We start from the raw sequence: 24,839 nt of genomic DNA on the forward strand, positions 1-24,839 counted from the left end.
AAAAAAATACATAATTAATAATATAAAATGCATGCATATAACGGAAATGTTACATCATGGGTTTTTGGGAACACACAAGAGTGAAAACCCTAAAATGATTGCTTTGTGCATGCGCAAGTTGGAGAACAACAAGAATTATGACACACATACAAAGAAAAAGACCAGGACTAGGTCACTTGAAAACAAAAGATGACCTAAGAGACTTGCCCGGCCTCAATATCGTCTGATTCGATGCAGATTGGTTGGGTGATGCAATTCGGTGCTTCCAAGCTGTACTCTCTCTCTATATATATACCTTCTGGATTGGACGTGCAAGTAGTGTTTCAAAGATTGACAATAATATTGGTACCTCAAGATCATCGAATCTCAGATACATATTATATACATCGAATCTTAGAGATCGGAACAGGAAAAGAAGACTTTAAGTCGAGTACTCAAATCAAAGTAACTTAGAAACTAGCCGATGATCAGTAATATATATATATATATATATATATATATATATAAATATATATTTACAGTGTGCATGAGTAATACTAGTACTACTGCATGCATATGTGGTACTATGGAACAAGACTTTCAAATGATCATTCATTTCTTATACCTTTTTCAACTCATGCATGTGACCCAACCTTCTTAATTTATACACGCGCGCGCGCGCGCGCGCGCACACACATATAGATATATGTCAATTATTCACATAAGATCCTGACAATTAATTAATTAATTAATTAAAGCTGAGAAACTGCATTCGATCCATTCGTTTAATTTGCATATATACAATACCATTTTCACTCTTTGATCAACTAATTCATTTATTTAACTGCTTTATTCTATAAGTAATTCCAAGATCACTAGGTCACGGCCTATTTCTATATATATCTATATATATATATATATATATGTATTTGTAGTGATGAAGAATTCGTAATTAGCCCATCTAGATAGATAGCTAGCACCCTAGCTAGCTCTTTAATTATGTAAAGGTTATATACATGCATGCATGCAAGTCTCCCTGCTGCTATTATTTATGTATCTAGATCGTGTCCGCTTTAAAGTAGTAACTAGATTCAATTCTTCTCACTCAAGATTGATGCATGGCGACGTATCAAGTATCTTGCTTTAATATATATATTACCTCAGTACTGGCGTGCAGGCTTAATTCATGATGTTTAATTCAGATTCAAATTAATTTCCCAAAGCAATTTCAACATTTCAAATTAAGGCTAGCAGATATATATATGTCTCAATCCCGAAAGTACTTCAAAAGATCAAGGAGTACATATAGGAAAATTGAATATTATTTAATATTGTATCACATGAGATATATGGCCGCTACAAGCTGTATAGTGTATATATATATATGACAGAGGAGAATAGGCTTTTCAAAACATATACTGCCTCCTCTAGTGGGGGTTTACTGTCTTATAGATGAATGAAATTTATGATGAGCAATTACAACAGCAAATGATGATGCATATATGAGTCGACTTGTTATAATCTTCCATGAGTGATCAATTGTTACAAGCCTTCATATATTTCTCCGGTCAAGCTTTTGAAAGGATTCGATTGAGAAGATCATGATGATGATGATCAGGAGGTTTTATCCCCATAGATAGCATGTCTAATGTATTTTAATTAAAAATGTAATGATATTTATGGATCAATTACTATACTAAATAGTCTCCAATTAATGTTAGCTGTATATACATTACGGAATAAGGTAGTGATAGGGTTACTACCTATTTATTATTTATAGTATATTTAATTTTTTATCATTTTTTTTAAGTTTGTTTTTAATATTATTAAACATTAAGAAAAAAATTAAAAAATATATAATTTTACTAATAGTCACTTCCTTAACAATTAAATAAAATTAAAAATTAAAAAAATCAAATATAAAAAAAAAATAACAAATTGATAGTAAGTGAATAGTAACACTACCATTTTTCTACGGAATATATATAGCGTCGAAATGGCAACCAACTTTCTCTCTCCCATGAACACATAGAAGCCAACGTCATGGGAAACAGCAGCAAAAGTAATCATATCAAGGGACAAAGACGCATATACAGACCATAAAGAAGAAGCCCTAGACCGGATTTCAGTACGTACTTGTCAGAGGCTAGAATTAGATAGCCTTCTAAAAAAGTTTAATTAATTAATTAATTAATTAATGGAGGGAACTTTGGGAATATTGTGCAAAGCCAGCATGGACTTGATCTGGAATACTTTTTGTTAATGATATAACTTAAAATATATAAATATATATATATATAAATTCCAAACCTTTTAAGGATAAATGATTATTTACCCGAAATAAATAAAATCTCACCTCATATATAAAAGAAAATGAAATTTAAACCCTTGATCATTTAATATGGTTCTGGTGGGTCCACCAACGTACGTACCCCTGGCTATTTTTCAATTTCTTTCCCTTCTGCATCATCCTTGATTCCTTCTGTAGAAGTCTGCCCCAAATCTCTCTCTCTCATCTCGTGAAGCTAATTGATCTTTAGAGCTAAAAAAAGGCCTAAGATCGATTTTTTTCTTTCACCACCCACCAAAGCCGTCATCTTATGGTGCTTTTACAGAAATATATTGAAACCATAATGTGTTATAACTTATATTAGCCAGAACCACTACAAGAACCCATTATGTAGAAAACTCTCTCTCTCTCTCTCTCTCTCTCTCTCTCTCTCTCTCTCTCTCTCTCTCTGTGTAAAGAAAATCCACGACTCCCTTATACCATGGACATTAACAACCACAATAAGCTCACAAACAGCAGTTGGAACCTTGAACTGGCCATAGAAGAACCTATCCTCCATAACCAAAACTCCTTGATCAATTCCTTCTGGCCAAACTACCCTCCAATACCTCAAACCCATCAAATACCATCCGCATCCAACCATATTCCTATTACAAGTACTGTACCTGGAAACCGAATGGAAGAAGAGGAGCTGGAGCCAGACGAGGAACTAGGAGCCATGAAGGAAATGATGTACAAGATCGCCGCGATGCAGCCTGTGGACATTGATCCTGCTACAATCCGAAAGCCAAAAAGGCGAAACGTTCGGATTAGCGATGATCCGCAAAGCGTGGCTGCGCGTCACAGGCGAGAAAGAATTAGCGAGAAAATCCGAATCCTCCAAAGACTTGTCCCCGGAGGTACAAAGATGGACACAGCTTCTATGCTAGACGAAGCCATTCGCTATGTCAAGTTCTTGAAGAGACAAATCCGCTTGCTGCAATCAACTCAGCCCCCACAAGGCATTGGAGTTAGTTCGGGCCGGTTGCTTTCCGGAGACTGGGCTTCTACACCCAACAAACTTGATTGCTCCACGTCCTCCATAGACCTAATTCCGACGCCAGGACCTGAATTTAACTATGCTGCAGGCAACCAGCAAGGCGAAACCTTTTCCTTCAACATTAATAAGGTAATTAGTGATTAGTGGCTAATCATTATTGACTACTATCGTTGTAGGGGAAGTTTGCATATGGATAGTGTTGAATGTTGTGTGAAAAGTAAGAGGTATTTAGAATATCATGTGGAGTAAAAGGCTGTTAGGCTATATATTGTTGACTTATAAAAAGGTTGTAGAATAATCATAACGGTTACCTAGAGTTACGTACAATCATATACATATTATATATATATATATATATATATATATATTTATATATATATAATGTGTAGAATAAGGCCTATGGAGTGTGGGATTTTGGCCGGAAAGTTTATTTGGCCGACTCTCTTCCTGGCCGGGAATAAAACAGTGACGATAGAGTACCCTATTGAATATTTGTACACTTCCTCTCTCTCTCTCCCTCTCTCTCCCTCTCTCTCTCTCTCTCTCTCTCTCTATATATATATATATATCATGAAATATGGATCTATGTATTAATTATATTTTGTATACATACGGATATGTGATCTAGACTACATGTTTGTAACAATATTAATATTGCAGGCATTAATATAAATATTATGCAAGTGCGCACGCGTGTTTGTTTTAGGCTTATGAACGTATGATACATGAGAAATAGCACCGGGAGTTTAATTAATTAAGATGGTATTAATACATAACGAAATGATTGCTTGGGTACAGTTGTGTAAGAGAGAGGCTGAGAACATAAAGCCATAAAGGGCTTAATGTGAAAACCCTAGAGGCTGATCTGGATCATAATAAAGCTTCAGATCCGGCCAGTCTTCATTCCTTCTGCAAAGATTAATCTGCAGATTAACGTTGCAAGGATCTTGTTTTGGTCATTGATTGTGCTATATGGAGAAGATGTACTCTCTCTCTCTCTCTCTCTCTCTCTCTCTCTCTCTCCAGGAAATCACATTAATTACAGTTTTTTATTTGCCCTGTCAAAGTTCTCATGACCTAGGTTACATGAACTTTGATCTTGACTACCCTTTTTAATTGCTGTTGTCCTTTCATTTTTACTCTTTTGTGTTCCATATTTGTTCTCTTTCTTTTTTTTTGGGGAGGGGGTTGGGGGGCACTCTGCTTAGTCTGCTAATACAAAAGCCTTTCATATCAAGACGCGTACGTTAATGGAATATTTGGGGGCCATTGGGAACACCCACCTACACACACGTACATATATAATTCACGAAATGAAGCAGTGAAAATATTTCAAGACAAGGTCGTCTAAGATGGGTCAGATCTAGAGAAACTATGAACAATACCGACCAAAAATATGCTTTGCCAACATATAATATATATAGATCACAAACAATATTTATAAGACTTTACGAGCTTAACACTATCATGTATCTTATTAACTACTTTACATCCATGAACTCGAACTAGTTCTTAATTACTACTTCACACTCACAACTGCAAAGCTTAAAGACACCCAAACACGATCCTCGCACGTACTGAAGCAAGAAGCTGTAAAAGTAGTACTCTCAATTCACTCAACTACGCACGCCAATTAGGACAAGGAATATCTTTCAATCTAAAGAATTACCATATATTCAGCCAACAGATACACTATACATATATAAATGTAACCCTTTTCAGCCTCGTACAAGAACTACAAAATTACACCATATTGGAGAAAAGTAAACTGCGTACTCTAGCTAGGTCGAAGCCATGCATTGAGTCCTTGGAATTAATGTTTATTGTCCTCGGTCGCTACATGTTTGCATGTTTTATATGTATAGCGTACATGATCTTTCTGACTCATATATATATATATTATATATCAACTAGAAAATTGACCACTCCCGATATCGAGAAAACTAGCTTAGGTCGAAACCGGCGAATCTTTGGAAGTAATTAATGTTGACTTACATGATTCGCGTACACTTTTCAAATAAATGAATATTTTGTTGATATATTCTTCTCTTTGTACTCTCTTTAGTTTGCTGTAATATCTTTGGACAGAACTATATATCTAGTTGTTGACGCTCATGATGTGTACTACTACTCTCTTTAGTAGATGCATGCTGCTATTATATATGATTCATCTTTACGGGGCATTTTCAATTCTATTGGTCACCGAGGATCAGAAGGCCAAAGCATATGAAAGATGCGACAGTAGAAAGAAGGAAAACAATCTTAATTCTTATGAAAGTTTATTTCTCAGTACGTGGTTTTATAGATGTAGAAGGAATTATATAATAAATTAAAACATCTTGTTCCAAAAGTAGGGGCCAGAGAGTGCAGGACATGGTGCTCTAGACAAAGATCATGATATATATGATCTTTCTTCCTCGCAATTATGAGATGTATGTGTTACTAGTTTGTTGTATATACAAATTATGCGGAAATATTGCCCCGTGGAAACGTGGCGAGTAATCTCTTTTCATCTTTGAGGTACGTACTGACGGTATATATATATAATATTGAAGGTAGTGTAACTACTCATCCTTTGATCAATAGCATACATGTGAGCATCATTTTTGTGGCATAACTACCGCAAGCGAGGCAGCTTGCAGATAATTACGGGCCTCAACCTACATGATGTGGGTTCACTATTAAATATTTATTGGTTAGAGATCAATGTAATAAAATGAATTAATCTGATCTAATGTTTCTTAATATACCATATATTAATGGTTTATGATCTTTTGTTAGTTTCGAGTTAAGAGAACAAAAGATAAACTTATACATTTCCAAGCAGATATGCAAATTGGTCATGTTCAAGCTTTGCTTGTCAATTCTCTTTAAGATTATATCCTTTGAAAATATATTAACAAGGCATGTACGTACTTTATCATTAATTTTCCAATTCAAATATCTGTGGATAGTGGATATCATCTGTGGTAATAGCATGTCCTATTTCTTTGCTTCTATCTAGACTTCTTTTCTGGAGTAGAACTGCGAGAAAACCATTCCTGCATATTTCGAGTGCGCGCCATGAAACTCAACAAATTAAAGATCGAAAATCATGAATCTTCTATCAAAGGACAGGAGGGAAAGGAATCTACTTTTGAAATTTATAAAAGAAAACAAGACACTGCGTATTGATGGAAACTTTCCTCAAATTGTATTGATTTGATCAATGTAATATATATATATATATATATATATATATATATATATATATATATATATATATAAGCTTGAGTCCTATTTTAGGAAATAATACAAAATCTAAGATATGAAAATGTACAATTGTTATAGAAGGAAAGAATAAAAACGTATGAATTCAATTCTCTTTGACAAAGGGCAAGGATCTCAGCATTGACTTGGTTGTTGTGATCTCGGTTTGATGCTCTGTCTTTCAGCACTATCATTCTCCTTAATACGCCCCCGCAAGATTTGGTTGCCATCAGCAAGACCAATCTTGTTCCTTAGATATTCAGTGCGCTGCTTTGAGAGTGGTTTTGTCAGGATATCTGCAAGTTGGTCTTCAGTGTGAACATGGCTAACTTTAAGGATGCCTTTTTGAACCAAGTCACGCACAAAGTGCAAGTCAATTTGAATGTGTTTCATTCTTAAATGTTAGACTGGATTGTAACTTAACTGAGTTGCCCCAAGATTATCACAAAGGAGCATAGGCGTGTCCTTGAGAGAAAAACTAAGTTCTTGAAAGAGAGCTAACAACCACATGGTTTCCGAAGCTACATTTGTGAGGGCACGATATTCTACTTCTGTTGAGTAGCGTGCAACAACTTTTTATTTTTTTGAACTTCATGAAATGAGATTTGATCCAAGAAAAGTGACATATGCTGAAGTTGAAGTGCGATCATCTTTGTTGCCTGCTCAGTCAGCATCACTATAAGTTGTTAAGCAATGAGTAGCTGTTTCTCTGAGTTGAATACCATGGAATATTGTCTGCTTTAAGTATCTGAGAAGTCTCTTGGTTGCTGTCCAATGAGTGATGGTCGGCTTGTGCATGAACTGTGAAAGTTTATTAACTGCATAAGAAATATCCGGATGAGTTAAAGACAGATATTGAAGGCTGCCTATTACTCTCCTAAACTCAGTACTGTCCACAGCTGCAGTACTATTTACCAGATGAAGTGAAGTACTGGTTGAGAGAGGTGTTGATACATCCTTGGCTCCAATCATGTTTGTTATTTGTAGTAGATCCCGAATGTACTTGTGTTGTGATAAACACAATCCTGCACAAGTGTTAATGCATTCGACCCCTAGGAAAAAATGAAGAGGGCCCATATCCTTCAAAGAAAACTTAACACCCAGTTTTTCAATAATGGATCCAACAAAATTTTTGTCACTTCCCGTGATGACAAGATCATCAACATAGACAAGAAAATAACAAGTGATTGAATCATGTTTATAAATGAATAGAGAAGAATCAGCACTAGAGCTCTAAAAGCCAAGCTCAACAAGTACATTCTTCAAGGCTGAGTACCATGCACGAGGGGCTTGTTTAAGCCCATAGATTGCCTTTTTTAAACAACAAACATAATAAGCTTTTGAAGGATCCTTAAACCCAGGAGGTTGCACCATGTAAACTATTTCTTATAATTTTCCATGTAAAAAAGCATTATTGACATCCATTTGTCTTAACACCCAACCATTCATAACAGCAATTGACAGAACTGCCCGAATAGTAGCAGGTTTAACAACCGGACTGAATGTTTCTTTATAATCAAGACCAGGGCGTTGGTTATACCCTTGGCAATAAGTCTGGCTTTGAACTGATCTACTGAGCCATCAGCTTTTCTTTTAACCCGGAAAACCCATTTACATCCTACTGGGTTACAATTTTTAGGAGCAGGGACAAAATCCCATGTTCCATGTCGCATGAGAGCTATTAACTCACTGGACATAGCCTCACGCCACTGTGGGTGAGCTACAACTTGACTAACATATGTTGGTTCAATTGTTGATGGAAGAGGATGTTTGGTGACAACATGAATTTGTTTCGGTTTGAATATGTTGTTCATTGACCGTGTGGTCATGGAGTGAGTCCGAGATGGTGGATTTTCAGGTAGGGCATTAGGCATGGAATCCGAAGGCAAGGGTAATGAAATTGAAATTAATGGGGATGCATGTGTAGGTGTTGAATTTAAATTGGTATCAATTGAGTGAGAAGCAAGATTTAAATCTGCAGAACCTAGGGCATCAGATGTGCGTGTGTGATCTGAAACAGAAACGGAAGAAATATTACCTGGAGGTGAGGCGTTAATGGCGGCAACTGTTTCCGATGTCACGGGCAGCGATGAATCCGGAGTAGAGATGCGATTTTGCACTAGAAGGAAAGTGAATCTTTTAGAGTCATTTGGAATCGAGTGCGATGGAAGAAGAAACGAAGTTGGGGGGCTTGTGTTTGGGCTGTCAGGATTCAATGGGCCTGTTGTATTTGCTGGACTTTGACATTCATCAAATATTACATGCCGTGACACATAAAACCTTTTTGTGAGAGGATCCATGCACTTATATGCATTTTGATTTTGAGAGTATGCAAGAAAAATGCAAGGTATGGACTTGGGCTGCAGTTTGTGAGTATTGTATGGCCTCGTGAGAGGATAACAAAGACACCCAAACTTTCTTAATTTAAGATAGTTGAGCCTTTGACCAAATAGCACTTCGAATGGGGATTTATTTTCCAAGAGAGAAGTGGGATGGCGATTGATGAGATATGTGGCGGTTTGAAATGCATGAGGCCAATATGTGAGAGAAAGAAAGGCATCTTGGAGTAACGTAAGTCCGGTTTCCATAATATGTCGATGACGATGTTCTGAGACTCCATTTTGTTGTGGAGTATATGGAGCGGTGGTGTAATGACTTATTCCATGAATGGACAAGTATTTTTTTAGGCTTAAGAACTCACCACCATTATCGGAATAGAAACTTCGTATTTTTTTTTTTTGAAAACGAGTTTCAACAAGATTTTTGAATTGTGGAAAAATAGAGGAGACACCCGACTTTGATGACATAGGATAAAACCACATATATTTTGTAAAGTGGTCAACAAAAATGAGATAGTACCGAGAAACATCAAGACCAGTAGCATGAGCGGGACCCCAAACATCCGTATAAATGATTTCAAGAGGTGCAAAACTTTGAAGACTAGTTAAGCCAAACGGTTGTTGATGTGCTTTATTAGTATTGAAAGAAGCACATGAAGATGGTAAAGTTTTTGTAGAAAGTGGAAGAGAAAATAAATTGACAATTTGTTGAACAATTTTCATGGATGGATGACCAAGACGCTTATGCCATCCATCTACTGAAGTTCGTTCATGCACATTAGCAACCATTGTGGAATTGGATATCGCCGGTGAAGTGGGAAACATGTAGACGTCATTTTCACATGCACATCTGAGTAGTATCACCCCTGTTGTTTGTTCCTTCACAAGAAAATAAAATGGATGAAATTCAACAAAAACATTATTTTGTTTTGTGAAATGATGAACAGAAATTAAATTCTTGTGAATATTAGGAACACAAAGTGTATCACGAAGATAAAACATTTTTTGGAGAGATTTTAGGGTTAATGAACCAATATGTGAAACAGCCAAACCTGTACCATCACCAAGCATTACTTCATCTATTCTATCATATTCAGAATGAATAGACAAATTTCCAAGATCACCAGTAATATTGTGGGAAGCTGCAGAATCAAGAAGCCATTTTGAGTCCAGAGAAGTTGAAGTTGCGGCACAATTTGCAGTGAACTCAGTGGGCCGTAACAGTGGACATCCTTTGGCCGTGTGACCCAACTGATCACAGTTTTGGATTGAAATCATTTTTGGGCTGAATTATTTCGGCCCGAGTTCCATTTATTGCCTTTATTTTCCTTTGTCTGGTAATGACCCGAACGGTTTGTATTAGGATTGCAAAACCCATTTGGCTTGGAGAAATTCTTTTGCTGCTGGCCGCCATTTACATTCTTCTTGGCCATGAAGTTAGCAGCTGCAACAATCTGCTCCTGAGTAGCCTCCAATCGACGAAGATAACTCTCATGACCGACAAGGAGATCATGGAGTTATTCAAACATAAGGGATTTCTCCCTAGCCCGAATGGGAGCTGCAATCTCCCTGAAATCAGGTCCAAGTCCGTTGAGGACATAAAGAGTGAGATCATCATCAGATATTGGATGATCTATTAGAGCTATTTCATCAGCCAATGCTTTAACAACATGAAGATAGTCTGGAACGGAGCGATTTCCTCGTTAAATCAAGGTAAGTTCTTCCTTCAACTGCATGGCCCTGGTCGTCGAACAACTAGCATACATAGTTTGCAATTTTTTCCATGCTTCTTGAGAGGTAGTGGCTATTGCGATGAGTGGGGTGATAGTTGGAGAGGTGGATGCAAGAATAGCACTCAAGATAAGCTTGTCTTGTCTAACCCAATGGGTTTTTTTAGAGGAGGCTGTGGAAGTGCCATCAGATGAAGGACACGACAAATTTCCAGTAACATAATCAATTAAGTCATACCCAATTAACAATGCTTCAAATTGAGCACGCCACTGGGGAAAAGTGGAGGGAGTGAGCTTCTTATTAATCTGCGCAGTAATGTTGAAAACAACCAAGGAATTTTCGGTGCTGGATGAAGGGGGAGGGTTTGAATCTGTTGCGGAAGACATGGTTTGATTATTGGATCAAAATCTCGTTGGAGGTAGGTCGCCTGATACCATATAAAAGAAAACAAGACACTGCGTATTAATGGAAACTTTCCTCAAATTGTATTGATTTGATCAGTGTAATATATACATAAGCTTGAGTCCTATTTTAGGAAATAATAAAAAATCTAAGATTTGAAAATGTACAACTGTTACAGAAGGAAAGAATAAAAACGTATGAATTAAATTCTCTTTGACAAAGGGCAAGGATCTCGGCATTGACTTGGTTGCTGTGATCTCGGTTTGATGCTCTGTTTTTCAGCACTATCATTCTCCTTAATAAAATTCATACCATATATATATATATATATATATATATATATATATATATATATATATATATAGCGGCCTTATGAAATTAGGTCAATATATCAGGACATCAGTCGTGAATCAGTAACTATGAAACCATTTTTCTATTGAAATATTATTAATTAGACATTCATGATTTTTTTATTTGATCTAATATATAAATAGTAGGTGATCTACGTACTTAACTAAGAAGTGTTGGGATCCTTCTAATTAATTCGCAGCTTATAGTTAACAATTGAGGCTAGGGTTTGCATATCTATAGTTATCAACCTTAATTCGGAATTTTATGAAATATTATATTTTTTAAAGGCATTTAGATCATTGATTGAATACATGAAGGGATATCCCTATATTCACAGTTACATCAGAGACAAACAATGCATTTAGAGCTAGAGCATGTGCTGCCTTATTAGAATTTCTTCTCACATGATGGGCAGCCCACCTTACATGGTGTTTTAGCTTTGAGAATTGCTACAGATATAAAGAGATTATACAAAAATAAACCCACAAATTGATGTGGCTTTACGTGATCCGTTAGATCTTCTTTACAATAAAAGTAATTTTACAATCTAACTAACTGCATCAAATCACATGCATCAGTTTGTGGATTTACTTTTGTGTAATCTCTTTGTGGCTAATGTATTTCTCTTCAACTTTATCTTCATGTCACCAAACTACCATTCCTACAGCAGACCAAGATTCATCTTCTTTAGTTATATCATGAACTATCTGTTGTGAATCTCCCTCAAGGATAACTTGACTGAGGCCCAAACTCAGACCAAAGCAATTAAGTAGCTTCTAGAGTACCAATTGCTTCTGCAAGCAGAGGATCAGGGAAGAGTGGTCTATTCAGTCTCAAAGTGATTAATACATTCCTAGACCAGTCTCTCATTATGATTCCCACACTAATTTTGCAATGATTACTATCAACATTAGCATCCTAATTAATTTTGTATGTGTTCATAGGAGGAGACCATCTTTGATCCGTTGAGTTGGTCAAGCCTGATTGTAACGCCTCAATGGAAGGCCCAAACCACATAGCCTATACTCCAAAATGATTAGTCAATGATACAATTGGAGCCCTATTAGAACTTTATAAAGAGCAATAACTTCTCATTCATAAGTAATGTAGGATCTCATACACCACCCACCCTTATCCATATCATATAGAGTATCACACTAACTGATCTACTGTATTAGTTTTTTGGGCCTTCATCTCTTGTATAAGTTCTTTTGATTGTTGCACCACTGCATTAGGATGTCTGAGTTTTGCTTGAAAGACATGCATTTCTTCTCTGCCACAGTCTTCTGAACACCACAACTATCTCCTCCAAAATTTCATTTCCAGAATCAGAACCCATATCTTCTAAGAACTTCATAAAGGTCTTCCTAATGAGAACTTTTTTGGAGCATTGATTCCAAATATCTTGTAGTGCAATGCAGGTTCATAATGCATGAATTACTAAATCCTCCCCTCTAAGAAAATGGGACAGTTTGGACTATCCACAACCTTCTTTTTAAATAGGTTCAGATTAGTAGGAAGTCCTTCTCAACAAACTCTCCACAAGAAATTTTTTTCAGCTGGTATCCAGTTTCCACATAGCAAACTAAAACTGCCTCCTACTAGTACTGTTAGAAGACTGACCCTTAGATTCTCTTTCAACTCTTTATGAAGATGGTAAGCACCCCTTATAGTGAATTGACCATAGCCAAGGGCTGACTTGCACTCCTCCACTGGGGGATAGAGCAGCCTTTGGTCTGACTCGTCCCTTTTGTGTTCCACAAGAAGGTAAATAGCCGATGAAGATTTTATTGATAGAGATTACGCTGATGGAGAATTCGCTGATGGAGATTTCATTGATTTCCTTGAAATTTGACATTGAAATACAACACTTATTTTATTAGGATTTGTAGCGTATGCACAAAAACATGAATTTAAAATAATTAAGCTAGCTTAGCAATAAAATTTTCGTAGGTGTTCAGCGTTCCAAGGGTGCGGCAACTCATTTTCTTGGGAGTCTTAGAGCCAGTAAGAGCCCGGACGATTGGTGAAGGTGACCACGTAGGGCCTTCCCATCGGGGGCCTATATTTCCCTTGTCTCTCGTTGTTCTTCCTGTTTCTTTTAGTAAGAGGTCTTCGACTTTGAATGCTCTCGAGTGCACTCGCTTGTTGAAGCACCACTTGGCCTTCCTTTTGTTGGTGGTAGTTCTTATATTTTCCTCCAATCTGACTTCTTCCAATAAATAATGTTGTTCCTCTAACCGCCTGTTATTGGAGTCTTACTAGAAGTGCTGAACTCTGTAGGTGAGGATCTTGATCTCTACTAGTGGCATTGCCTCGTGGCTGTAAGTGAGGGTGAAAGGAGTTTTCCCTGTCAGTGTTTTCACTATGACCCGGTGGGCCCACAGGATAGCAAGAAGTTCTTCTACCCACGTGCCCTATCTGTCATCGCCTCGCTTCTTGAGCATTCACATCATTGTCTTGTTGGTTGCATCCACTTGCCCGTTATACTGGGGGTGGCCTAGGGATGAGTACCAGAACTCAACCTCCAACTCCTGGCACGAGTTACAATAGTGACCAGAATCAAATTGTCTCCCATTGCCCGATATGATAGTGCACGGGATGTCAAACCTGTAAACCACCACCTTCCATAGGAACCACTTGATGTTGTTCACCATAATGGTTGCTAGGGTCTCGACCTCGACCCACTTGATGAAGTAATCCACGACTATGACCATGAACTTTACTCCTTCCTTGCCAGGAGGAGTGGGCCGACCAGGTCAATTCCCCACTGGGCGAAGGGCCAAGGTGAGGTGATCGTCGTCAACACTTATGGTGGGAAGTGGGGCACTTTGGCATACTTTTGGCATTTCTGCGCATACTCCTTGGCATCTCGCAAGGCACGGGGCCATTAATACCCCACGCTCATTACCTTTCTTGCTAGGGCATTCCCTCCCGAGTGACTGTCGCAGATCCCTTCATATATTTCTACCAACACATATTGTGCTTCTTGGAGGGAGATGCACCTTAAGAGAGGCGTCTAGAGGCCCTTCCGATGTAGAATTCCCTCAATCAGCGTGTAGTGTGCCGTTCAGTTTCTAATCTTTCTCGCCCCTTGCCTGTCCTCAGGCACCTCATTGACATCCAAGTACTTGAGTATGTTCTTCGCCCAATCTGGAGTTCTGGGTTGTATGTCAATTACCTCGATCTCTTCAAAATGTACTTCAACGGTTCGGATCACTGTCCGCTTTCTAGTTTTCTGCCCACAACACCTGTTGAATCTGGAAGTACTTGAAATGGGGGTGCTCGGCTTATACTAGTGCCAAGTATTTTTTTTTTTCAATTTTTCACTCTTTACGATGAACTCCCCTCGTACTTGATTAACCACCACCTAGAAGTCGGCTCATACTTCAATCTCAACAGCACCCAGAGACCTGACTACTGCCAACCCTGAAAACAGCGCTCCACACTCTGCCTTGTTATTCGTAGATTTGAACGCCAACTTGATGGCGTAATTGTACTCATCTCCCTCAAATGTAACAATATGCACCCCCATTACCCCTCCAAGCCAACAAGATGAGCCGTCCACGAAGACTTGTCAACACTTCAAAGGAGGTGCATGATCACTCTCTACCGAAAAACCAGTAAATTAAGCAATGAAGTCTACCAGCACTTGTCCCTTGATGGTGTTCCATGGTGCATAGTCGATGTCAAATTTGCTCAGCTCTACTACCCAGTTCATGAGCCGGCCTGAAGCATTCGATCTTTGCAAGATCTTCTTCATGGGAGTTTCTATGAGGACCCTTACTGGGTGAACTTGGAAGTACGAGCGCAGCTTGCATGTGGTTACCACCAACGCGAAGGCAAGTTGCACTATGCGCGGGTATCTGGCTTTAGCTCCACGATATGTTCAACTGGTGTAACAGATTGGCCTTTAGACTCCATCCTCTTAACGTATGAATGCCGACTACTTGTGGGGAGACTACGAGGTACAAGGTCAGCGTTTCCCCACACCTGGGTTGGGTGAGGAGTGGTGGGCTCGTGAGGTATTCTTTGAGAGCTTCGAATGCCAGGTCGCATTCGCCTTCTCCCTTTCGCAGGACCTTGAAGAAAGGCAGGTACTTGTCATTGGATCTTAACACGAACCTGTTGAGAGCCGCCACTCTTCCAACCAGTCTTTACACCTCATTTATGCTTCAGTGTGGGGCCATGTTGAGGATGACCTCTACCTTTTCGAGGTTGGCTTCAATTCCACGTTTCAACTCCATGAATCTGAGGAACTTTACAGATCTGATACCAAAGGCGTACTTTGCCAGGTTCAAGTTCATCTGGTATTGTCTCAGTATTGTGAAAGCCTCCCTTATATCGTTCAAGTGTTGTTCCGGAGTCTCACTCTTAACCAACAAGTAGTCCACGTAGACCTCCATATTTCTTCCTACTTGATTTTTGAACAAACGATTGACCAGCCGTTGGTAGGTAGCTCTCACATTCTTTAGCCTAAAAGGCATTGCCATGTAACAATACATGCCTCTATCGGTGATGAAGGAGATCTTCTCCTTGTCCTCCAGGTTCATGCAAATCTGGTTATACTCAAAGTAAGCATCCATGAAGCTGAGCATACGACGACCTGCCGTGGAGTCGACGATTAGATTGATGAGGGGAAGTGGGAAGCTATCATTCAGGCAAGATTTGTTGAGGTCGGTGAAGTCGATGTACATTCTTCATTTGCCGCTTGGCTTTTTTACGAGTACCAGGTTGGACAGTCATTCTGGATGAATCCAATGGCTAACAGGCGGTCCACTTCCTCAGCTATGACGACATTCTTTTCTGCACTGACACTTTGGCCTTTTTGTCTCACTCCTTTGGCATTTGGGTCTACGCTAAGGCTGTGCAGTATGATTTAAGGGGCTATTCTAGAGATTTCCTCATGGCTCTAAGCAAATACGTCCTAGTGCTCGGCAAGGAGTTACTACATGGTGCTCTGCGCCTCATTTTTCATTTTGCTATCGATCCTTACCATGGCTTCTAATCGGTCTAAGTTTAGGGGAACGAACTCCAACGGCTCGTTTGGTTCCACCTTTCTGAGCTTCTGTTCACCTCGGATTTCGCCTTCGGCTAAGGCACAGACAGGAGGCGATGACAAGGTGCAGTCATCCACCGTAGGGGACACAGCGCCCACCCCGCCATTTGGAGGCATCCCTTCTTGGGTATGCTCCCTCCTCTCTTCCACGAAGTCTCCTCCAATCCCAGGAGTTTGGCTTTTTCGTTGGTTAGCTTCTATGTTCATCGGCACCATTGGTGAGCTTCCAAGTTATTTGGAGCGGGGTGTCGCAGGCATACGAAGTACACGCAAGATCTACAAAGATCCCATAGACGGCGCTATTGTTAACGTCGTGTTTTGTACGCCTTTAGGCCATGTTCCAGCAACTCAGGTCTTTAGAACTGGGCCTGCAAAAATAGAGGAGAAGACAACTGGGAAAGGGTGGCCTTGGGACCAGGGAGTCTCTGATGCCAAAGTTAGTATCGTCTTTTGGATGTTTGTAAATAAGTGAAAGAGTCTTGGGATCAAAGAGAGTTTCTCATACTTGGAAGTTACTATTTATACCGGGAGTCTTGGGGGAGACAAATCGTGTCTGCCCCCGTGGAGTTCATATCATTTATATTGTTCCTTTTGTCAGAGTCATTTAATGCGGTGTGTCTCTGCGACGACGTAATTAATATGATGTGTAGCTCGGGTAGTTGTGTCATTAATGCGGCGTGGTTCCTCGATTTGCTTTATGTTTGGTGTCCCTATGTCTGAAGATCAAGGATTCTTTGTCTTTTCCATTTTACCCTGTACAAGTCCCCATGAGCGGAGTGTGGTCAAGCAATATCAGGCCTATCCCATCAGCCACCATCGTTTACTTTTCTTTGTCAGCGACTTACCTTAGGAGTGAGTTTGGGCCCTAGGGTTGAGTATCGGGCCAAAACCCAGTAGACTTGGGGGGGGGGGGGGGGGGGGGGGGGGGGGAGGGAGGGCAGGGAATCCCATATAATTCTTTCAATCTAGCTGCTTTTGCATCAGGGCTTGTTTTTCTTATGATTTTAAACACTAGCTGTCTGATTTTTCTATCACCATCTATTACGGGTCCTCGTAACAGCGTGGTTCTGAGCATGAGTTTTTGAGTTCGATTCAACATGTAGATTGTGCAGTTATTTTGATTTCTTGTCCTTTGGAGTGCCACTAATGATGCTGCTCAGTTGTTGAAAGTTGACGACTTTTTGAGCTCGATGTTGGTTTTCATGTTTGCCGATTTCGATGTGATAATGGTTGGATTTATATAGTCCTCGGGTTGGTTCTGTAATGGGTCTCGAGTAATATATGGAAAGTTGGACCCTTTTGGATCCTGCGACTGATATTTGTTTAACATAGGACGCGTTTTTTACAAGTTCTGGATGATTGAGATGGTGAATAGTTTTAATGAATATGACTGAGATGATGACTAGTTTCAATAGGAGTGTATCCTTCAAACGCAGTACGTCACTCGGCCGGAGGGCCCCGAGTGTCACAAGCCCAAGGGTCCGGCGATTGAGATGGGTCTCCCGCAAATTTCATGTTCTTGTGGTGACTGGGTCTTTGATTTCATTCATCATAGCAATTGGTTGCGGTTATCTGTTTCTCCTCCCAAGTTTCAGCCAGGCCTTTCATGACTATGGTAAATCCAAATTTAATGGTACGTTTAGTAGTCGCAATGTTTTTTATGGAAGTTGGGTGCACGATGATAGTTACCCATTGTACAATGCTACGGAATGTCCTTTTGTTGAACAAGGATTCAATTGCTTGGGAAATGAGCGGACGATAAAGATTATCTTAGATGGAGGTGGAAGCCCAAGACTTGTGATATTCTGAGGTTTAATGTGCGGAATATATTAGAAAAGTTTAGAAGCAAAAGAGTGGTTTTTGTTGGTGATTCTATGAGCCGAACACAGTGGGAGTCTCTGATATGCTTGCTAATGATAGGTGTAGAGAATAAGAAAAGTGTCTATGAAATGAATGGGAATAAGATTACGAAGCAGATTAGATTTTTAGGTGTTCGGTTTGGTTCCTTCAACTTTACTATCTAGTTCTTCCGTTCAGTTTTCCTGGTGCAGTAGGGTTGGATGCCTAAACATGCACCAAAGAGAGTCAAGTCCACGCTTAAATTGGACCAGTTAGATCACATTAGCACCCATTGGATTAACTCAGATGTTCTCATATTCAACACAGGACAATGGTGGGTGCCAGGGAAGCTTTTTGAAACGTAAGTTTCCTCATTTGTGTACAAATCTCCATTTAACTAACTGTGCTTTTCTGTATGAAATTTCTTGCTTGGATAGAACAACTAGGATTGAATCATAGGTTCTAATCCATGATTTCGATGAACAGCACACAATCCCAACTCCATTGATCTAACATCCAAATCAAAGCTGTGCATTACAAACAGCATTTGCTTGTAGGTAAAATCGAAAGTGCATTATAAAACGCATTATTATCACTTCACCACATTGTACTTGATATACTTTGGATTATGCACAAAAGTTGTATTGCATAATCCAGATATTCGTAGTCCATCACCCATTGGAATAGATCATAGTGGTGTTAAGTTTTTGTATGGTCAGAGAACTAGGCATTGGATGCAACTTTTGGTAACAAAAATACGTAAGCCTGGAACCTTTATTCCCTGTTCGCTTCATATCTATCAGCGTTCTGAGATGGTAAAATTTTAACACATGGAGAATGGAAGCAGCTTTCCTAATTTTCTAGATGAGTTTCCTATTGGATAGAATAGCTTTTTGGTGCCACTATAAGGAAACACCTCCCAAATGAAAACTTCTCAAGGAGATAGCAATGTATGGATTTTTTTTTCCTGTTCTTTCGAGTGAGGATATCTCCATTTCAGTTATCTTTTGCGCCAGTCAATTCATTGAGCTGCAGGATCTTCCACTTGAGATCCATTCTGGATATATTCACATTTATTCCTTTCTAGTGGTACTTCAGTTTGCATGGATTTTGATTCCCTGTAAGACAATCCAAGGATCACCCTTCTTTAGTTTGAAAGTTCAATGGAGTGGCAATTGTTCGTGGTCTACACTCTTCATCTGATTTTGATATTGTGATATCCCGTATTTATGTGTATTTTGACTAAGTAATTATTGCATTTATTAAGATTATGGACTTTCTTATTTTAAATTTTAGATGATTTACGTACGTGATATTATTTTAAAATTATTAATTATTAATTCAATATGTTTTCTTGTTATTAATTACTGTTTATTATATAAATTGCTCTTTCTTTTAAATTAGTTTATTGTTGGATTTAATTATTATTTTTATTTAATCACTACGTTTAAATTATTTTATTTAACTTACTGTTTTGAAACCCTTTTCGTTAGATCATTTTTGTGACCCAACATGTGAGGATTGGACCTCATTTCTTTCCCTCATTTTTTTTTCTTTTCCTCTCTTTCTTTTCTTCTTCTCTTCTTTTTCTCTTCATTTCTTTTTCTCCTCTTTCTCTTTTCTGCATGCGACTTCTCCCTCTCTTCCCTGTCCGTGCGCCACCCCTTTTCCATCATCGCCCGTCCCAACCGTCTCCCCACCGGTTGGCGACCTCACCCCTCAGTTTTCAACCCATCTCGCACCGCCGTGAGCCCCCATGCACAGCTTCAAGCCGCGACACTCTTTGAACTCGCGCGCCGCCGTCGTGCCACCATTGGCCGCCACCTCTTCACCACATCACCGGCGACACCCCAGCTACCTAACCCATACATCTTCAGCCCCGATTTGCCACCGGTGAAGCCCATCCATCTCCATTTTTGATTTGAGATTTTTGGACTTCAACTGCCCTCTACGCTGCCACCCACGGCCAACCACCACCACCATTAGCTTCACCAACATCCCTAACCCCTTCCCTAGTTATCTCAAGTCTTCGTTTGTGCACGTTCAAAAGTTGGGTTTTGAGACCCACGTCCTTTGTACATTTTCCACTGTTACATTGTTGTGTCGACATTTTTAGCACCTCCGTGATTCTTCAAAAATTATATTATAGTACTGTAAGTATTTTCCCAAAGAACTTTTGAGATTTAAATGTATTTTTACGCTAACTCATATTTATTGTGAATTGGTTGATTGTGCCAGACTGAATCCGAGGAGTAAGGGGGTCGGTTGGATTGGATGATGAAGTTGTTTTGTGATTGGTTTATGCTGTGAGATTTGTTGGCTGTTTAGAGTTTAAATATTGGTGTTTTGAGTTTGACATTAGTTATGGTGGATATTGATAATTTTAGAAAGTGATAATATATTTTGGGATTATCAGGGTTTTAAGTTTTGAGGAATTAAAATAGGTTATTTTAGAAGTTTAGGCTTAAATATTGAAATTCGTGATTGATTAAAAACTTACGGAAATTACGTGATTATTTTTATACGTGAAAATTTATAGTCGACTCGACATTTTTGAGGAAAATTCTGAAAAGTTAAGAAGTCCAGGTAAGCGGAATTCCTATGCTAGATTTGCAAAAAAAGAAATGAACTGAGGTTGGTTTGTAAAAATGTGCATGTTATTTTAAAAAGAAAATGTGAAAAAAAAAACAACTTCAGTATATGTTTTGCATTCACTTATGAGATACGTATGAAAGAGAAAAGAAATGTTTTTGACACGAAATGTGTAGACATGAGCAATATTTGATATGTTTCTGAAATATGAAAAATAGCGAATACGATATCTGTAAATTTTTGTACATATGATATGAAAATGATTTGGGTTTGTTTATGATCAAATGAAAATGATATGAATATGTTCAGCACATGGTTTGATATGATATGGATATGAAAAACATTTGGCATACTTATATATTCTGATTCTGATTCTGAATATGGTTCTGATATGATGATACTATTTTACGTGATATGGTTGGTACCAACATGATAATATATGATATGAGTGCACTCACTTTGGAAACAAAGTAGTTTTTTATGTGTTCTTTCCTATGTGCACACTCAGGGCTTCGAGATTGAAAAATGAGAAGTTTCACAACATGATACTGCCTGGTTTGGCCACCAGGGATAGCACAACCCTACCACGGGAGTTAAACATGTTATATGACATGATACGATACGATATGCCATAATAAGATGAAGATGTACAGTTATGTTATGCCAAAGCGATTTTTGAATATGAAAATGGTTTATGAATATGAAAAGATTGAAAAGTCGCTCTGATTTTTCTGATAACACGTTTCGAGATGTGCATATGAAAATGAAATTTTTTATTTCTACATACCAAACTTTCTAAAAATGGCTCATGTTTACATACTAATATATGTTTTCTGCTTACTGAGTTGTGGATAACTCATCCCTTATCTTCAATATTTTTCAGATGACATTGATTACCCAGCTGGGGGTCATGATTAGAAATTGGAACTTGGCTAGATATGGATAGAAGGCTGAGTACCATTGTTAGTAGAAGGGTATAACTTGAGTATTTGAAGTACTTTGAGTTGTTTGGATCTATTGAGATCTAAAGATGTATCGTTTTATTTCGTTGAGATTATTGAAAAATTGTGGACCCCTTTGATTTATGTTATTTTGTAATGATGACTTATGGAGTTTATATTATGGTTATTTGAAAAATATGAGATTGTGTGTTATTTATGAAGTCCTTGAAGTTTTAGATGCTTGGAGAGACAGATTTGTAAGTGACAGGTAGTAATTTTCCGACCCTTCCGGGTACGGGGCGTTACAGATATCCTTTTACACTCCCCTTAACAAAGCCTTCATCCTATAAAAGCCTTCTATAACACTTGTCCTTGACAAGCCAACATGATTTTTGTCAATCCCACTCCATACAATGGCTACCAACGTGGATTTTCTGGCACCAATTTTCTCTTTCTGCAAGTGAATCGCCAAAGCTCTAGCCTACAGGCACCTTTGGTGTCTCATCTCAAAAGCCAAAAAAGTTGAATTACAGTTACTTATGCATTAAGCTTCTTTCCTGTTATTATCTTTTATTATGTGGCAGCCAACACCAAACAATCCCAAAATTCTCAAGATAGCAACGGATTCTCAAAAGTGTAAAGTTACACGGAGGATACAGTTTTGTAACATGCACTGATATTTTCATTCCTTTTGCGATTCTTCTATCTTTAGAGGGGTAAAATTTTCTCGGAGATATAACAATTGTCTTCATACCTATTCATTAATCGCCTTCTAAGGCAATGAAATGTTTGTTCAAACGAAAGAAATAAAGGAAGAGATTGACTATCTTATTTGCCGTTTTTTGAATTGTGCTCTCTTCCTGTTAGGATCCCACAATGAATAAGTATGAGATTGGTTGGTGGTTTATAAGCCCCTAGGCACCCTTCTCTTGTAAGCTGGTTTTTAAGAGTGAGTTCTACCTAGTGGGCTCATAACAAATGGTATTAGAGCCACCCCACGTATGCGGTCCATGTTGGCATTGTTGTAATCGTGCCGCACGGGAGGTGATGCCGGCATAGCAAAGTTTGTCCGGGGCTAGAAAAGACCTAGTGCACAGTCAGCCCGTATGAGCGGCGGGACTGTCATGGACGTCGGCTATGGAGTGTGGTGGTTGTTATGATCCCACATCGATTAAATATGAGATTGGTTGGTGGTTTATAAGCTCATAGGCACCCTTCCCTTGTAAGTCGGTTTTCAAGGGTGAGTTCTACTTAGTGGGTTCATAACAGTTCTTTTGAGAAATAATTTGTATAATGAAACGATGTATGTCTCAACCAAGGAAGTGCACTAAATTGCTGTTACTTTCTTTTTCCCATTTTGTTTCTTTTGCACTTTTTTATTTATCTGGATCGACAGGATAACAAGACCACTTCTGCAACCCCCCCGGCCCCTTTAATTTTTCAATTATTCCATCTGGTCTAAATTCTTTTTTAAGGAACCATTAAAACCTTATGGTTTTGCAATATGGTGGTAATTCAACTAATTTCTAAGTTTTGTTAGAAATTAGTGAATCCATCTCATCATCCACAGCCTCTTTCCAAAACACAGAATCAGGTGATGCTAAAACTTCTTCTAAAATAATTTGGTTTTCCTCAATATTATAAATATAATAGTCGAGACCAAAGTTTTTTTCAATTCTAGCTCTCTTACTCCTTATTTCAAAAATTTCTTCATTTTCTTTAGCAGTAGAAGAACTAGCTTGAGAAAAAAATATTTTGTCTAAATTCTTAACCCCCACTATTTTTGGATTTAAAATGAAAATTTTCTTCATGAAAAATTGCATCACCTGATTCAAAAATCATTTTATTTTTAATATAAAAAAAAAAAATCTATAGGTTATGCTATTTGTTGCATATCCAAAAAAGATGCAAGTGATAGTTCTAACACCCAATTTGGGCCTTTTAGGATTTGTTAGCCTCACAAAAGCCAACCAACCCAAAACTTTAAAATATCTCAAATTTGGCTTATACTATCTCCATAATTCAAAATGTGTTGTTTTTTAATTTGTATAAGACACCCTATTTAAAACATAACAAACAATCAAAATTGATTCACTCCAAAAACTTGAGGGAGCATCTGAATCAATAAGCATGGTATTCGTCTCAATCAACGTTATATTTTTTCTCTCAACCACACCTTTAGATGCAGGTGAGTATGGTGCAGTAGTTTCATGAATAATTTCCAATGACTGAACAAAAATATTAAACTCATTTGAATCATACTCTCGGCCTCTGTTACTTCTAAATCTTTTAATCTTTCTACCAAATTGATTTTCAACTTCATGGATGAATTCTTTGAATTTTTCAAAAGCATCACTTTTATTTCTTAATAAATAAACATACGTATATTTCGAAAAATCATCAATAAAAGTGATAAAATATATATTTCTTCCATGCGTTAAAAGTCCTTTAAATTCACAAGGACTAGTTTGAATTAAATCCAACAATTTGGTATTTTTTTCAACATTTTTACGAAGTCATTTAGTAATTTTAGCTTGACTATAATTTTCACATTTTTAAAAATCATTTGTCAATTTGGGAATTAGTCCTAAACTACTCATGATTGCAACATATCTACTATTGGTATGACATAAACGTGCATGCCAAAAATTTAAAGAAGAAAGCATATAAATAGATATATTTGATGCTTTATTCTCAACGTCTAATTTAAACATTCCATCACAACATAACCATTACCCACAAGAACTCCATTTTTCATAATAACATATTGATCAGATTCAAAAGTTTGTTTGGAGGCCGCTTTGTTCAGTAAAAAACTCGACATCAAATTCTTCCTCATAGACTGTGTATAAAGCACATCTTTGAGCAACAATATACGTCCCGAAGTGAATTTCAGTTAAACCTCACAACTCCCAACAACATTGATTTTACTTGAATCACCAAGCGTAATTACTTTATCTTCTTTAAAGGTAGTATAATTTTTGAATCAATTTTAATCACAGCAGGCATGTCTATTGGTACCAGAATC

At 38.0% G+C, this 24,839-nt stretch overlaps 1 protein-coding gene and 1 pseudogene across 1 annotated transcript; both read left to right on the forward strand.

The window, feature by feature from the left end:
- Positions 1-1,474: 1,474 nt before the first annotated feature.
- On the forward strand, positions 1,475-18,643 carry LOC121249278 (annotated as a pseudogene).
- LOC121249008 (transcription factor HEC3-like) lies at positions 2,558-3,545 on the forward strand. The gene has a single exon (XM_041147644.1). It carries the CDS (start codon positions 2,751-2,753, stop codon positions 3,450-3,452), a length of 702 nt encoding a protein of 233 aa, XP_041003578.1. The 5' UTR covers positions 2,558-2,750; the 3' UTR covers positions 3,453-3,545.
- Positions 18,644-24,839: the final 6,196 nt, after the last annotated feature.

The sequence above is a fragment of the Juglans microcarpa x Juglans regia genome, chromosome 2D (assembly GCF_004785595.1).
Source record: "Juglans microcarpa x Juglans regia isolate MS1-56 chromosome 2D, Jm3101_v1.0, whole genome shotgun sequence".
NCBI lineage: Eukaryota > Viridiplantae > Streptophyta > Magnoliopsida > Fagales > Juglandaceae > Juglans > Juglans microcarpa x Juglans regia.